Source organism: Neoarthrinium moseri (assembly GCF_022829205.1).
Source record: "Neoarthrinium moseri strain CBS 164.80 chromosome Unknown scaffold48_Wmoseri_CBS_16480, whole genome shotgun sequence".
In the NCBI taxonomy this organism is placed as follows: domain Eukaryota; kingdom Fungi; phylum Ascomycota; class Sordariomycetes; order Amphisphaeriales; family Apiosporaceae; genus Neoarthrinium; species Neoarthrinium moseri.
Genome location: NW_026055162.1, coordinates 117,484 through 134,540, shown reverse-complemented (window position 1 = coordinate 134,540; position 17,057 = coordinate 117,484). Strand labels below are relative to the sequence as shown.

Below are 17,057 nucleotides of genomic sequence, written 5' to 3'. Positions count from 1 at the left end.
AGACTATTATCAGCCCCACGACAGTCCGCTTGACTACCTATCTATCGGAGCCTCTGTTCTCATGGCATCTTGGGGACCTCATGTATTGGATGAAGCAACGGACCTTGAACCCGCGCCGAAACCCGAACCCCACGCAACGGCGTAACGTGCAACCTTGGAACCCAACCAAAGTGCCCCTCCACATTTCCCCACGTGCCGATTAGATAGAAGCTCCGGCTGATCGGGGGGGCGGTTATGTAAGTTATGTACCTCTCTTGCTCTTGGTAGACGGGCGACGGGGCGCGACCGGGGGGTCTGAAGCTCAACACCTCTACATGAGGTAACCTACTTCAGTAACCTAGCTGCAGCTTGCCGCTTTGGTTTGGACTTTTTTTGGGATTTGGGGGGTGGGTGATGGGACCTGCGTTTTCGTTGCCTTCCTTGCCCATGCATCTCATCCCATCGCTTCGCTCACTTGCTCCATCAGCCCGACCCTCTTCCCACTCTCCGGCCATCCAACCGCACCTCACGATGCGCAGCCCCAGCTCGACCACAGTCCGACCTCTGTTAGCCTCCTTCTCGCCCATACCTGGCCGCGCCCCCCGACATCTCCCGTCCGCCACAAGATGACGGACCCCCAACCCACCATCGCTGAACACATGCAGCCTCGCCCTGAGGACCTCGAGGCCGCCGCCGCTGCCGCCGCTGGCCCGGACCATCATCACGAGCAGCAACACCAGCGGACGCCCGCCTTCGCCCCCATCTACACCCTCGTGAACAACTCGTCGACGCGCACCACCCATCATCCCCGGGTCCTCTACATATTCAGCGACGACGATCCCGACCGGCTCACCGAGGCCCTTGCCCAGCAGCACGATGCCAACCTGGGCGAGTCGGCCTCAGGGCCGGCACCAGACCACCGCGCCATCCTTCTCGACCTGGCCCAAGACGCCGAAGGTGGATACAGCGTAGCCTGGTCGTCTAGCCTCTCCCCATCATGGGCTGTCCTCGACGCCCAAGTCAGCCGTATCTCCCCTCCCTCATCCTCATCCGATGGTGAAGGCAGCCAAGGCCAGGACAGTCCAAGCGCTTCCTCCAAGAAGAAGCCCGACCGGCTCATGCTCCGCATAGAAGGCGTCGAAGGGGGCTCCCTGGGATCCGAAGGCGAGCTAAAGCTCTCCGGAGATAAAAGCGGGCACAGCTCGGGGACGGGGACGGGCAGCGGGAGCGGGCAGAAAGACCGCGAGAGCGGACATGCCGAGGATTACGGCAACTTGGTCGACGAGTTCGACAAGAGGATGAACATGCTACGTAAGGTGGTCGATGCCGGCGAGGAACGGCTTAGCAGGCTTGCGAGCGAGGCCACCCAACCAGAAACCCACGCGCCGCATCAAGACGATATCAACGCCCCTCATCCGAAACCTCCCAGTCCTGAAAACCTGCGGAGGTATGCCGATGATGGATGACCGATCGTACTGCAGCTGTCGAAGTCCATTCACCTCCAGCGGCTACCAGTTGGCACCAGCTACACTGGGCCACTTTATAACCAGGTCATACCTCTCTATACCGGGCTCTTCGTCCATGAACAATCGTCCCACATGTTATTAAGGGCCGAAGCCATGTAACCGTTTTTCCAAGCGGTCCACGCGGAGGAGCAGATCTCTGTAAAAACACCAGCATACCTCCAGAAGGCAGCACGGTGTTTAAGGCTCACACTGTTACCCCAGGTCCGCTAAGATTTATTTTCACTCATAGGTGTTGCCGGGTGTTACGCTCTTCTCTTACAGTGTGCGGGCGTGTAAATCACTCAAGCAAAGCGGAGTGTCTATGTTTTGAATGGTACTGAAGGAAGATCGGAACAAATTTAGATCTATGTATTCATTGTAAGGAGCACGGAGCATGGCAACTGCGCTAGAAATATTCTATGCTGGGTTTGGGTACAAGAATACCACTCAATTATGACTTTTTTACTATTGCACCTCTAGGCTGTATCCCTTCTCCTGCATCTTCTTGTGACAGCGTGTCTGTAACATCCCATGCCTGGTCCTCGATTCTCGCTCTTGATCACGCTCTTGGGCCCCTATTTCAAACAACGTAGGGCTAGGGGTCTATATATTTTAATGAAGTCCGGGTCGAATAAAAGTAATTGAGGAACAGCAAGACGTACTTCCCGATTTCAAATAAATTGGTCCACCTCAGATCGGCATGACTGGACTTTCAATACCAGTTCAATTCAAGTCTGTCGAGTTCAGATGGAACTTACGAAACGGCCGCTCCACCCCCTGAGTTAAACTCGATATGGCCTCAGTATCTGCCAGTAACTGACCCATGCCTAGAACCTGTGACCGAGACAGCCCTGGGCCATATTCAGTCTCCCATTTTGGAGCTCGACTAGCACGAGGAAACGAAGTCTTGGATGTTGCTTACAGGCTTGCATCTGACCTGGCCTCGATTGAGAGCACTGCCATAGATGTGCCTTCCAAATCTGACGGGACGGATGTCGGAATCTTTCTCATCGCCTGGATGAGATGGTGATACAGATTGTGCAGAAATACTGCTCTTCTCGCAGATAATCGATCATCATCCAGTGGTTAGCTTTGCCATGGGCAACTTTCCGCAAGACAACCATCATCTGTACCCTGCCTGGGGTCATAGGACATCAGTGTCATCTCACGGGGCATTCGGAATCAATGAAAAAAGATACAGGCGGGATGAAATTGGACCAATTTGGTGTATATTTACACTTGATACTGGATTATCATCATAAATGTGTTCAAGATTGATGAGTATGTTCCGGTTTCTGTTCATTGTGCATTACAGAATCTAACCAGGCAGCTACCGGATTTGCAGTCGGGACTGCCGAATCGTGTTCTCCCTCATAATTTGGCCATCTTGATAAACATACTCACTGACCTTCACAAGTTGTGCTTATCGTGCAATCCATGAAGCTCTGGGTACGGGGAACGGAAGTCATCTACGTCAGGGACAACCACTCGGGGCACTGGGCAAAGCACATGATACAGCCGCTTGCAGTCAGTCAGTCCGCAGCTCCAGCGCCCTGCCCCTTTGTCTCGTCTTCGCGGTGGAAGTATAGACGACCAAGCATTCCGTCGCTACACGTGGCTCTGACCGCTCCTGCACTAAGGCGACGGACTTGACACCCGACGGAGAACCACGCATTCCGTCCAGGCCAGGGCAAAGGGAGACTGGGCCACGGAACGCAAGCATCTCGGTTGTTTCACAGATACGGGATAGTTCTCACCTACGCCTATCAAGCATGTCTGGAGGTTGCATTCCCCCTTGATTGCGCGATCTTGGATTAAACCTGATGAGACCTTTGCAATTTGGGGAAGCTGACTTGAAATGGGGTAGTGGTGGAGCAGCACCACGTCGAAAGCCATATGGCATCATCATTCACCAACAAGGGCGGCACCGAGTGAGCCCTTGCGCGGTTACTGAAAGAGGAGGCATCTTGATTTGGTTGCGTTCGCGTCAGTCAGACATCCACGACTTTTGCTGTCATGTGCGAGATACATGACGAGCTAGAACTGATCCGAAAGGCAAGCGTGGGCTTGGAGGGGTCGGAAGAGCAGAAGAGGCGACCAAAATGTTGGCAGGTCAACTTGGCAGAGCAGTCATCCAAGATTACATGGGTGACTACCAAACCACAGCACAAGGGTCCAGGGAGTCGGGCTCGCAGCAAGGCGGATCATGGCGTATCACTGAGGTAAAAGGTCACACACGAGGAAGATGGTAACTAAGGAGTTTGCAGAGAATTTTTACTCTTTTCATGCCTATTTACGGGTTGCGGCAGAGCGAGCATGATGACTTGACGCCTGCAACATACGGCAGGGTGGCATCACTGGTATTTCGACGATCCGCCAGCAAAGGCATCGTCCATCCTGGGTGCTGCCCCTATTACTTCGTTCCGCAGCAGCAATGTCCTCCACAAGAATTATTATTCTCCGATCGGAGTGTCGGTGGCGTATGTGAACGTGTCGTGGGTCGCGGTGTAAAAAGGACTTTCCGACACAGGCGCCGCGCCGCTTTCCAGGAGGGCCCTTCTCGAACCATGCGAGAGTATTTCCGGATAGCGGAACCGGCCTGTACCTTTGGCTTCATTGTTTTTCCCCTTTTGATATCTTTTTTTCAGTCCTCCACCCGAGAGATGAACAAATTGCCGCTTTTTCGTATCCTTCCAGATCTCCACTCGCCCGTTCTCAATGCTTTCCTTGCGATGTGTCGTCTATGTTGTGCAATCTGCGTGGCTGCCCTTCAATCTCTCGAGAGACCAAAGCATATGGGGGAATCAAAAGTCGCCGCAGGGGAATCAAATTTTTTTTGGTGGGTTTGAATTCGTCGTTTTTGTTTTTGGGACGCAACAGGCGCTTGATGGGTATGACCGTAGAAAAAGGAAATGATGGAAATCAAATCAAACAAGTCGCTAATGCCATGGAGATCCTAATCCGTCAATGTATGCAACAATCTTTTTGTCTTCCAATGATACACGTGTCCATGCAAAGACCTCGGAGTCGGGTGAGGTCGTTTGAGGCGGTCCAATGGGTGGGGGAAAGCCCAGAGATATAGGTCATCTTGACCATAAAATGTTTTTCTTCCAATGGAGTAACATTAGTGAGCCATCATGTGGCTACTGTACTCATTGTGAGAGTGTGTGGGGTAGAGCTGCATGTGTTGCTGTTGGGGAACATATGCGCTCGTCGGGGGAACCTGGGGTGTCGGCGTCACGGGACACCGGGGCGGGACGTATCTGTTCATCGGGTCCGTGACACCAAAGCAGACACCGTCGGGGGTGATCGGCGGCGTCATGTAGCCGTCGGCGACGCCAATGGTGGCGCCGTGTCCCTTCTGTGGGGTGCTGTAGATGTTACCGGACTTGGATGACAGGGCGGGTTCGGCAGGGGGCGAAGGTGGTCCTGCACGTCGAGACTGGATAGCAGCCTGCTGGGCTAGGAACTCCGTGAGGCTCGCGGATACTCTCGAGAGGTGCGGCGACGAGTATTTTCTTGAGAGGGTGGCTGAGGGTTGGTGCAGGTGCTGGGACAACGACAGCAGGGTGTCGCTCTCGACGGGATCCCACTCTCCATCGTTAATCTCGGGCCGACCCAGAATCGCCCTGGCCAGAGCCAGCGAGGATCGTGCCATGACCGACGGCTTGGTAGATACGAAATCGCGGTGGTACAAGGCGATCTCACACAGGTAAGCGGCCATGTGCTCGACCTGGCGGTCATCAGACTCCTCTGCGACGATCAGTTGGCTAAAAAAGTCGACGGTCGGGTGTCCAATAGACCACTCGAGAGTGTTCAGGACGTGCATCTCCATCTGAGTGAACATGCCGGAGTCGTACAGTCCGCAGCACATGTTGTTGAGCTCGTTGATCTGGGGAACACGGTCCTTCTTGTCACCATACTTGGCAGCGATGAGGAGGGCGGCACATCCGACGAGTTGGTAGTGCTGCTTATACACGACCCGCTTTGAGCAGTAGCGATCCAGTAGGTTGACGGTCAGGAACAGAGTCTCGGGCAACAACGCAAACGCGGCGTGTGCCTCGATGAGGAAGTCGATCAGGAAGGGTCTCATGAACCACTGGATTTCCCGCTGCATGTCGATTAAGTTCACGTCGGGCAAAGTCTCGTCCTATGGCATGTGTCAGTTCACCTAGCATCGTTTGTTTGAGGCACCAATGCATGAGACTGACCTCCATGTGTCTCATGTGTTGCATGATGTCCTCCAGGTACTCATCGCCAGCCAGGCGCGAGAGCTCATTGCCGATCATTTCTTGTCTGTTGCGTGCCAGCAGTTTGGCAGCTTCTCTGGGTTGAAGGCGGGAGTACTGAGGCTCATCGGTCTCGACGAAGTACGAGCAGGTAGAGTTTGAGAACGCCATGGTGGGTGAATGACGGGTTGTAATTGCGGTTGACGTCGTTGAGTTGAGGGTTTTCTGTAAGGTCCACGATGTGATGAAAGAGTGACGGGTCAGGTTCTCCAGGAATCTTCAGTGCGGAATGAGTGACAGTTGTGATCGTGGGTGCCGGTCGGAAGAATGAGTGAGCTTCTGATCCGTGCAAACCGCGAATATTAGGTATTAATGAGTGTGGTGAATTATATCTGGTCAGAAAAAGGAATGACAGTGGCCGAAGCGCAAAATGTGAGATGGTAAAACCTCGAGGTGAATACCGGCGGGCAGAACAGCCGTTAATAAGAGACGTCGACTAGAAGGCTCTGGTGAATTGTCAGTCTCAGGAGTCGCCAGATTGAGCAAATCAGACCAATAATGAGATCCAGATGCCCTAGGCCTCGATGCAGGCGAGGCATCTATCCCAACGAGCGATGCGGGGGAACCGAGTTCCGGACACGCAAGTGCAGCTGAGACGGGACACGCGAGGTGACGTCGAGGCCAGGAGTTGGTGGTTATCGGAGAAAATAAAAAAAAGAAGGTATCCCTTACCGCCACGGTTGAAGTCAGGAAATGAGCGATTCCTGGCCGTAGTGATGGGAACACCGAGTTAACGAGTCCCACGGGCGAGCGATGTTCGTTCGACGTATAGCGTGAGTGAGGAGGAAAATACCGGGAAGCGCAAGAGTCTACTCGGTATCTAACTGCACAATGGACAATGGAGACATTAGACTTTCGGCCTGGCCCGGTTTGCATCGTCGAGGCCACAAACATACCTCGACACTTGCACGCTAAAGCGGGTTGCAAGTTTTCACAGTGACTAGTTCATGTAGGTCGTATGTGATCCTCAGAACCAGATTCAGACCTGTGATAACGGGTCCAAAGCCGGTATTTCCTGGGGAGATCCACTTGATTACGATGGGCCAAAGTCAGATTCCTGGAACCGCTGGCACGAAGGATCGGATGGTCGAGATGCCTCGGGGCAATTCGACTGTGCGGTCCTGATCGAGGGGTTGAGGCGGCGGCCGTGGAATGAAGCTGAGGGGGAACCGGGAGGCTCTGACAGCGACGAGGGGGGTGGATCCGAAAGGGGGGGATGTGGTAATTGAAAGATTCCTCGTTTGGGTGCCGAGGAATTCCAACTCTAAATCACCGAGATGTCGGAAGAGATGTATTGTCTCAAGCCAAAATAAAGACAGCTAGTTATCCGGGGAGGGGAACCAACTACTCTTTATCTGCTCCTGCTCTTCATCTATCTCTCTCAGCCCTTCTATACCTGGGGAGATGCGGAGTTGTCGGGTGCCCAGAATAATTCTCTCTTCCTTCCCTCCTGCTGTTCAACAAGGAGGACTCGTAGGGAGAGGTCGGGGAAGGGAGGGAATGAATGGATCGGATGAGGAGGATAGAGGGAGGGAAGGAGAGGAGAGAAGGCTTCGAGTTGGAGGAGGGTGAAGGAGATGAAAAAGGATTGGAAGAGATTGGTTGCTGGCACTTTAAGACACCCGCACTAGCACCCACCAAGAACGCACACGCAGCAGGACGCCAGACCAGACCAGGGCCCGGGATGAGCCCAGCAAGGTACGAGCGACTCTGAGCCAGTGGTAGGCTGGCCGGCTACAGGGGATCGCGCGCTGGGGTACCTCCGCTCGCCAGCTGTGGAGTCCTTCTCTTCTGCTCACTCGCAGCTTGGTATTGGGAAATTCAGGCCCGTTTCTGATGAGCGGTGCAGGGATCGCACACGGGTACGGAGTACCCAAAGCCACAGTCCAGCGCGAGTGCGGGTAGCAGGTGAATTGATCCAAGGCCGAGTGAGGCAGCAGAACGCCGTGCACAGTGCGACGACGATGGGGCCAGTGGTCCTCGGATGGGGATGGATAGCTCTTTGCATAGATGTAGTATTAGGAATCGCGTATGAACGAAGCCTGCTGATGAATGCGTGCGTGGATTTCGCTACATATGATGCCTTGCTTTTGACAATTCCTCAGCGTCAAACCACCGACGGCGTCCCTCGCTGCCTTAGTTATACCTCTCGCCCTCTGCAGCGGCCGGGGGCATCATTCATCGAGCCCTCGTTTCGGTGTGCGTGCGCGAGGCCGAGATCTGCTTGCAGCTTCCGGCCGTCGACCACTCAAAACCTCGAGCCACCCGTTATTTGTTTGTTTGGCCAACGAACGCATGAATGGCCTCCTTCACCGCGGCCCCATTGTGTGTGTCCGCATGTCAGTCTCCGGCCTACGACACGCATTGTGGACTTCACGATTGTGTATGCACGTAATGCTGCGCTGGTGGAGAGGCTGGCCAGTCTACCCGGCCGGTCCTTTTGCTGCGTAGCAAGGTAGTTGACGACCCCCGTCCCCTCCTGAGCGGGTGGCAGCAAGCACTTGCGGCGGGGAGCACGGCTCTTGTCAGGGAACCAATTACCAAATTGTGCCATGAAGCCCGCGATAGAGTGCAGTAGTATGACGGTGGTTTTTCTTCTTCCTGGGTCAGAATCCACGGGCTGGCTCTGCAGACCTTTGCATCTCCCCCCACTCTCGCGGCTGTCGCGATGGCCCAGCGGCCAAGTGGCCCACGGAACGCGACAGAGGCCCGACAACAGCACTACGGTCTGAGCGAGAGATTGATGAGGATCACGACGCGTTCTGTTACCGGCTGGCGTGATCCTCACACGGGCACCTCGACTCCTGAACGGCTAGTACGATCGCCGAAGTGACGTTTGTTCAGGCGAGTTGTGCCCATGTGGGGGAGATCCAGCAGACTGGGTACAGCACCGATCACCAGCTAAGTCAATGACCAACATAGCACCCCCAGTGACCAGCGCACAGCACACTGGGCGCCGGGCACTGGGCAGCTCCAGTAGCGCAGTTACGTGCATCCATCTCGGCATCCATCCATTCATAGGCACAGTTTGTACATAGTTCGTACGCGCAGGCAGTTTATGCTAGGTGGCCCTGACATCTAGCATGAACTCTAATGACGAGCTGAGATCTGGCATCCGAACCACTGGCGTTTGTTCGACGCCATCGTGCAAAGCTTGGATCGCCAAATTGTAGATCCTGCCATGTCCTGCCATGTCCTGCCCGACTGTTCGTCGATATGCAATGGCTTGCAGAACCGAGATCCAAGTATGTCGGCTTCGACAAGCCAGCCAGTGCCAATTGACACTTTGACGTGAGGGCCACGGCATCCGCGCACAGCATACGACAGGCTACGGTAGCAGCGTACAGTGCCCATCTCCCCAGTTGCAGCAGGTGGCAGATCAGATACTCCGTCGAACTGTGATACGCCGTGGGATTGGGACTAATGCAGCGCCAGTCACGCTCATTCATCAATCATACAGCGTACAGCCCGGGGCCAAGCAATTATCATGTCTCGCTCGCGTGAGGTGCATATGCTGGGCTGAACGCTGCGAACATGGGCCAGGGGCCGTTCTAGCGTCGCTTCAGCCCTTGGAAATCTGCAGAAATATCAAGGCAAGTGGACGGTCCATTCGCGCCAGGAGTTCACGACCCAGGCCAATCAAGCCGCCCGGACGCGGTCAAACACGACATGTTGGAAATCAATCTATTGTCATGCGTGTAGTGTTTAATGGCAGCCCAGCCAGACGATTGCGTCCGGCCCCATTGGAGCCAATGCAGCTCACGTCGGCATTACCATTTCATTATCCAACGAGGCCGCGCGATTCCGCCCGCTCTAGGCCCGACCTGAGCGCCAGGCCGAGGGATGACCACAGAGATCTCCGTCTCGCACGCGAGCTGCGGGCTCACGATGGAAGATATTTCACCTCACCTCCTCTTCGGCGGGGTCGGATGACGGGTGGCATGGCTGGGAATGGGGTCTTCTGTCTCTCTCTCCTCTCAGGGTCCCTCTCAGCCAAGTCCCAGGGCCTTGCTCCGTCGAGACGACGCACAGTATGCAACAGGAGACGGCCGACCCTTGGGCCATTTACTTGGGCCGAAGCCGTGTTACCAATATGGTGGGCTAGACGGCCGCCGGCCCTTCCTGATTGGACTGGACATTGATTGCTTCAGCTTCGCTGGTGCTCCCGCTTGCCGTGGGACAACGCATCTACACCCATTCGTTCATCCTCAGCACTCCTCCCTTAAAACTCTATTCCTTATAGCCCATCTTGACGGCCAACATAAGGGGTTTCGGCTGTGTTCCCCCACATCAACAAGCACGCGATGCCCGCCGTCGTTCAATCAAGATGCTGCAAGGCCCAACCCACCACCACTGCCTCGGGGAGCACAGCATGTAGATAGCGTACACAGGGCGTCGCAGATCCCAGGCGCAGACCACACGCGTACCTGCCGAATTGGGTATCACCCTCGTTAAAGGTCCGTTTGCTCTATCGAATTGATCAGACTATAAGCTGTATAGCGTCAGTGACTATTTGGTCATTCAATATTTGACTGTAGTCGCTTGGAGTGAATGTGTCTCCCTATTCTGACTCCTTCTACTGCTTGAACCCTCATCCTTCCCCAGAGCGTGTTGCGTCTGGTCGTTTGAGCACGCGAGGCTCTCAATTGATCCTGTCTTGCTAGGATTAGGAAGACGTTTGAAAGGATCCATATCCACAACCTGGTTGACACTGTCTTGCCAAATTCAGGCGTTTCTCGGTCCCGCCCCCTATTCCATGGGATATCAGGCTGTTCCTTTAGGACCCTGAAGATGACGCCTGTAGCTCCCGTGTGCACGTTCGTTGAACTTAAGTTATACACTTTGGATAGCATAATATATTCAATCCATTTGCTTGGCGCAGCGTTGATCTTTCTCACACTGGGCACTGAGCTCTACTGTGTGATGTTCCCGTCACTTTTAGCCGCACAACTATTTGCTGGGTTTTTCCACAGCGGAATCATCTTAAGTCGAAAGGACCCTCACTGTGAAGAAAAAGTCAGATAACCCCACATGTGACGGTTGCCGTTCAACAGAAGATTTTGCAGAGTGGTTCCTTCATTGTCAATCTGGCAACGATCCCGATATTCAGGGTCCAATGCGGGTTGTGCTCTATTCTTGAAACTATCCTCAAGCCACCGCTGGTATGACGGCACGTTACGAATCTGAAGACCGGACGATCCTGGAGAACTAGACCCATTGAACCACGGGCAGATGCTCAACCCCTCGAGGCCAAATCAAACATCTCCATTCTCAGGGGCCACGTCTCAGTCCACAAGACTCTTCGGTAAGGAGAATGACGATGACGGAGCTTCCATAAATTTGTTCTAGAATGTCCACTGCAGTATATCCAGCAAAAGCCCAGCATCAACCCCAGATAATGCAAAGAGCCCCACGTTCAGGGTCTGTCGTCAATTTGCACTGTCCGTCCCATTCCAAAGTCTTTGACCCATGCTTCTGGTCAGCGCCGAGTGCCCCTCTAGCCCAAGCTAAAGACGCGCTCACGTTGCAGCGAAACCCGACCTTTCCACAAATTACTACCAACGCGACGACGGCTTCAAACTCTGGTGCTATACTAGACCGCGGAGTGTGCTTCTGGCCTCTTGAGTGGCTGCATGCATATCATGACGTGTTTGTTCGCGTTCCAGTGGAGAATTATAGAGGCCTCTTAGCTGGCCCAGCCTCTACCGAAGGGGATGCATGTGTCTTGCATGTGCCACCAGTCCATTTACGAAACTACTTTGCGTTAGCGGCTTGTTAGAAAGAAACATGGCAATTCTGTCAATCCCCATAAACCGGTTTGCAGGTTTGCTATTCTCGATGCAGATCGGATGTCGCGAACCTCGTGAAACGCGTCGTCAAATGAGGATGATTTCCCAAGTCATCAGGCAGCTTTCCTTTTGCTCTCAAGCGGTGAAGCGCCTTGCAGTCATCATCAATTGGTCTTCCGGAATGAGTTTAGGAATGGTCCCAGCCCCCCTCTGACAAGTCCGTTGTCGTTAAACTCCCGGAGTCTCCACCCAAGAATTCATCCCAATTCGAGTCTTCTCTCCGCGCCAGGCCCCCTGTTGGAGAACAGACTGTACAGTGCAGACCGTCGCCCTTTCGGACCTCGAGGTTGCATTAGAAGCAACTGCACTGCAGCATTACTGTCCGTGGGCCTTGATCTCAAGTGAAGCTTCAAGATCTTGGTTGCTTCATTGCAACCTTGAAAAGGCATCACACCCCACAGGCTTTGTCTGGAGACCGTCTCGCCCCGAAGCTCAAACTTGTAACATACCAGCTGAGGCGAGGTCCGACTAGAGCCTAGACACAGTAAGTTAAGTGGCCCATCCTCGGAGACGTTGGCAAGTGTCCCCGCTAACCAGCTAGCTTGCCGAAAGCCGCACAGCCGGTCTTCATCTTAGGGGATGTTCTTCATCGCTCGTGAAGCCGAGAATTATCTTCAGGTACTGTGCTGGTGGCTGAGACATGCAAGAGAGACATTCATTCCGGTCCCCTGGTCGACATCCCGTCTGCAGCACCGTGGAGCTTCATTACAGAGGCATGAGTGAAGAAAGTGCACTGGTCAGCCTCGTAAAACTGGGGACTATTCGGGCTTGACGCTCATTTCCGCCTGAAAAAAAGCACGGAGCCAGGCAACTCAGGATATCGCGACTTTCGATCGACGATCTAGAAGCTAGCCAGGGGTCCCGTTTGATTATCTAATGCATCCCGAGCCACAATGAGGCTGAACTGCAGTGAAGGGCTGCCAAAACCCACCAGTGTGGAACGCATAACTGGAGCACTTCCCTGTATTATTTGTATATCCAGGTAACGAGAGAGCACATATAGTATATCTACGCTTTATGCGTGCATCATTTGATTGCGAGCCGGCTAATCCGTATTTCGGCTTCGCCCACTTCACGGGGGCATATGAGACTCCATTTCCTCCTTTTCAAGGGGTTCATGCTTCGCATGGGGCTCTCATTAACGCTGCCAGTTCCAGTCTCGGGTGCTCAGTGCTGACTATCTCGATCATCCCTGTGATAACTTAGCGAATGCTTCCGGCATACGAACGCTATCCGTGGAGTTGGTGAAGGGGTTCACAACGCCCGTGTACGTACAGAAGCGACGTCGACGTGTTGCAGAAATGTGTTCAGCCTTGTATCAAATAGATCACATGTACAATTGAGTCTCCGTATGTCCCTCCCGTGTGACCTTGGGTGACGAGAGAGGAATTCCCAACTGGGATGTTCCAGTCAAACGGATGTTACCCTGGATACGTCGAAATCCATCCATCTAAATTTTTCATCGTGCCGCGCCAGGTGGTTAGCACTCATCTATTGAATCCTCCGACTATCAATTGAGTTTTCGCTTCGTTGCACTGTGCCCTCGTGCGCACTTCACGGAAACTGTGCGAACGCTTGGCGCTGTTGCCGTGGTTAACGTAGCGAGCTGCCGAACACTTGGGCCCCTTAGACCCAGCCTTTCCCGGCAGGCTGCTCGGTAGCAATCACTGAACGGCTCCCATAACAGGCCAAATGGCAGAAACTTTTGTCACATCATGATAAGGCATACTCCCAGACAAATGCACCGTTGCAGGGTTCCTTGGGTGCCTCGACGCACTGCTCGAGGGAAATCCCTTGACGGCTATCATACTGTGGCGGCCTTCCATGCTACGATCGTGCGCCAGCGGGCACGCCTTGCACAGTGACAAAACGTCTCACCAGGAGTCAAAAAGGAGAGGATGCAAAGGCCTGATCCCAACTGCAGCCCACCCATCCCTGAAGATCTATTTCAGGGTTTGCTTATATTATAGGATGCTTGTCATTATCACGTGGTTGGAAGTATGGGGTAAAGGTGAAAGGAGCTGTCTGTTGGGCCTCAGACTCTCGCATCAGTGGTCCCATCCGTCTGCAATATCTCCTGACGGCAAGCTCCTTCGAACCACTCTCCCGCCGGTCAGCTTACCTCCCGGGTTTGCGCAGTGCATGTTTCGACGCCTCACATCGCTGTGACGCGACGTGACGCTGCTCGCCTACCTTGAATCTGGGTACCATTCGCGGGGCAAAAGCTGCAGCCGCGGCACAGGGCGGATGGCAGCTTGCCGCTCACCGTCAACCACTGAGCGACTGGCCGAGTCCCATCATGGTACCGGCGAGCCGGGTTATTGATGGATGAGATTTTGCCGCCTCCACCGTCCTCCGGCGAACAGACGTTCTCTAATTTTGCCAATTGACTTTTCCCTCTTTGATAGCGGCACGGGCGCTCTGGGAGAACTGTGAGGGATTTGGCGATCGGCGGAGTGACGGAGCTCGAGTCCAGATCAATCGAAGGCTCTGCTCTCTCATACGGAATCCCATGCCGGGCCCGTCTCAGCAGGCGGCTTCGTTGCGCTCAGACATCGTTCGCCGGAATTTTCTCACCTTTTCCACCAAAGCAGTAAGCAGCGGGTCGCAAGCCCTTGTCTCTGCGCACCTTGTTTGGTGCACATCGCGAAGATGCTGAGCCTGATTGATCAATGTTCCGATAGGATTGACCAGATTTGGGGGCTGGTCGACCGGGGTGACGCGAATTCATATGCACCAACGGAAACACCTACGGAAACAGAATGGGCACACGCGCCGCTTGCATGGCGACGTGTAGCCTCTCTCATGACGCGTATATGCAGCTGTAAGATCAGATCGGACTCTTGAAATCTGACAAAGACTGACCGCCAAGAGCCATACGATAATCAACTGACTGGTTTTCAGGACTTGACTGTTCAGGTCATTGACTAGATTTGGCCAATTCTTACCTGATGTGTAGATGGCCGGCAATATTGTGGGCCTTTCGGAGCAGAATTGCAAGTCGCGGGCCGTTCAAGCCGTGATCTGTGGACTGACTACCCCATAGCCAGGGAGCCATCTTATTCGAACGATACCGACATTAAATCACGCCGTCTCCTTGTTTCAATCATATGGGTTTCAAGCACGTAAGACTGGATATATCAACTCACACTCTATCCTATCCTGGTATATGCAGGCCAACGGTATAAGGGGCGTCTGTGCCACCAAGCCACGTGCTGCAGCAGGACTGACATCGGTTCTTGCATGGCTACAGCAAGGGAGACGCAATATCACCCTGTATTAACAATCTATATATACCAGAGGCAAATCTTGGGCAAGGACATCTATCTCGTGGTAAAGTCGTTGTTTAGTAGGTTTTCATTAACTTGCGAGAAAGCGGGCAATACTCATATTTCCGCCGCAACGCTCTCATTGTCCAGATAGCGTCGCTTTGGCCCTCAGCCAGGATAACACTTTGCCACTCACCGTATACGACTATGTACACGACCCGCGTCAACCAATTTGAATCAGCTCGCGGGTTTGGCCTCGTTGCCCCGCCCCGTGTGCCCGTACAATTAATTCATTCGCAAGCCCTTATTAGTTATCTGCCGTTCATGTGAGCTGTACCAGTCCCTTGCTTTCTTGATAGGCCGTACATTAGCGACGTCCAGGGGTACTGTCTGAGTGTCTTCCGGGTCGTCATAGTCTGCAGCGCCACAGAAGTTGACAACTTTGACAAGCTTGACAGCAGGCAGGCGTGGACTTGTTGATAGGCACTGTTTCATGTGCTCGTAATACTGTACATAGTGGAATGAGGGCCTTTCTGGAGTCCGGACGGCCGATGGCTGTTGAGAATTGCTTTACTCTGAATAATCGACCTGATTGGCCCATGCATCTGTGTCGATCTGTAAAGCTAACACTGGTATGGGATCCTCCTCCGTCGAAACGCCAGATGCACAGCTGAAGTCGCGCGAAAGAAATTCAAATGCTTATTGCGTCTTGTCGCCACCAGCATGACACTGACGCTGCAGTAATCAAAATAAGAACGAAATCTGCAATGTCTATGTCTCAATCTTTGAGTAGGCCCTGTACCTCACTTCGAAATCATCTAATGACAATTGAATGGTTCGACTTGCCCTATTCGAAAACTTGCCTTTCTAGGGAAAAGAAGCTAATCTGACTAAACCCGTACTTCTGGCCACTATTGAGTCCATTATGACCGTGAGCAATACTCAGCCTCCCAACTCTGGACCGCTCGACAGATACGTGACCGTTTATGACCTAGATCCTGTGTGGCTAGGGGCATCCTCTTTGGCGGGACAGACAGGGCGCAAGTATGCGGGGGCAGGCGGTTATACATAGTACAAGCACCCCATGTATCCCCACAAGAGGAACTCCTCTACTACCACTGCATAGCCTTACCGTAAGACTTGTTAGTCAGGAATAAGCACAAAGAAGGAAACAGTTCGTGCAGCTATTTTGCAGAATACACAGTGAACACGAGTTTGAAACGTTGAAGATCCCTGCCCAAGGCCACGGGTCCTGGCGAATGGCGATGCACGTTCGGGGCGGCAAGAAAAGCACAGACGACACCCTCGACTCTCTCGGTAACGCTCATCATTCAATGGCGGGGTATGCTCCATAGGCTCTCGGAAGCGGACGGCCAACAATGGGAGTGCATTCCTTGCTGGAGAGGCGCTGCTTCCTATCTCAGCACACGCGTTGGCGTATTGATGTTTCAGGGTCCATCCATTCCGACGACGCGTACACATGGGGTCACAATGGGTGAGGATGGTCCCATATTCGTTGGGAAGGGTATGGATAGGCGCAGTAGAGTTCAGTCGGGCAACAAGTCTATCGTAAAAACCAAGCATGAGCGCGGATGGGAGATTAACTCGACCGGTCCGGCTGGCAATGGCCGGCAGGCTATCACAAGGAAAAGCAAAGAGGTCTGCGTTGGGCACTTAACGCGTCGAGCTTGTGGCGCGTCGGCCCACGGCTGACAATGTCGTGCTAAACCAGTACTGTATCTGCATTCTGCAAGCCTCGTCGACGCCGGCGCGAAGCCGCTTGTCCACATGCAGCCTAGACGCCTGTACGGTCACGGCTGATGAACAGCAGCCCAGCCAAAGAAAACCTGCTTTTGTCCTACCCAGTCAGCGACGCACCCACGCCGCTCATCTCCGGCTGTAATGGCGTGAGCGCAGCCTCAAATTCTCCGATAGGCTTTGCGTTACGGTGACGGACTTGGAGTCGGTAAAGTAGGGACGCGAGATCGCAATTCGGGTTCGCATTGCCTGATTGCCCTCCATTGGCCTCGATTGCCATCTCCCTCCCCAGCCCCCCCCCCAGGCCCGACCCCCGTCAGGCAAGCGTCCAATTCAGGCTCGAGAGAAACCGGTTGTGTGTATGCAGCTATGTTGTTCAGAGCCAACCATTGAGGGGGGGCTCCTCAA

General features: G+C 53.8%; 2 protein-coding genes across 2 annotated transcripts; one reads left to right on the top strand and one right to left on the bottom strand.

The window, feature by feature from the left end:
- Nucleotides 1-605: 605 nt before the first annotated feature.
- JN550_009945 (uncharacterized protein) lies at nucleotides 606-1,445 on the top strand (the record flags this gene model as incomplete). Its single annotated transcript, XM_049322071.1, has 1 exon — nucleotides 606-1,445. The coding sequence occupies one exon, from the start codon at nucleotides 606-608 to the stop codon at nucleotides 1,443-1,445; it is 840 nt and encodes a 279-aa protein (XP_049168063.1).
- A 3,163-nt stretch (nucleotides 1,446-4,608) lies between these two features.
- JN550_009944 (uncharacterized protein) lies at nucleotides 4,609-5,884 on the bottom strand (the record flags this gene model as incomplete). The annotated part of the gene is made up of 2 exons (XM_049322070.1): nucleotides 4,609-5,634; nucleotides 5,696-5,884. The coding sequence occupies 2 exons, from the start codon at nucleotides 5,882-5,884 to the stop codon at nucleotides 4,609-4,611; spliced, it is 1,215 nt and encodes a 404-aa protein (XP_049168062.1).
- Nucleotides 5,885-17,057: the final 11,173 nt, after the last annotated feature.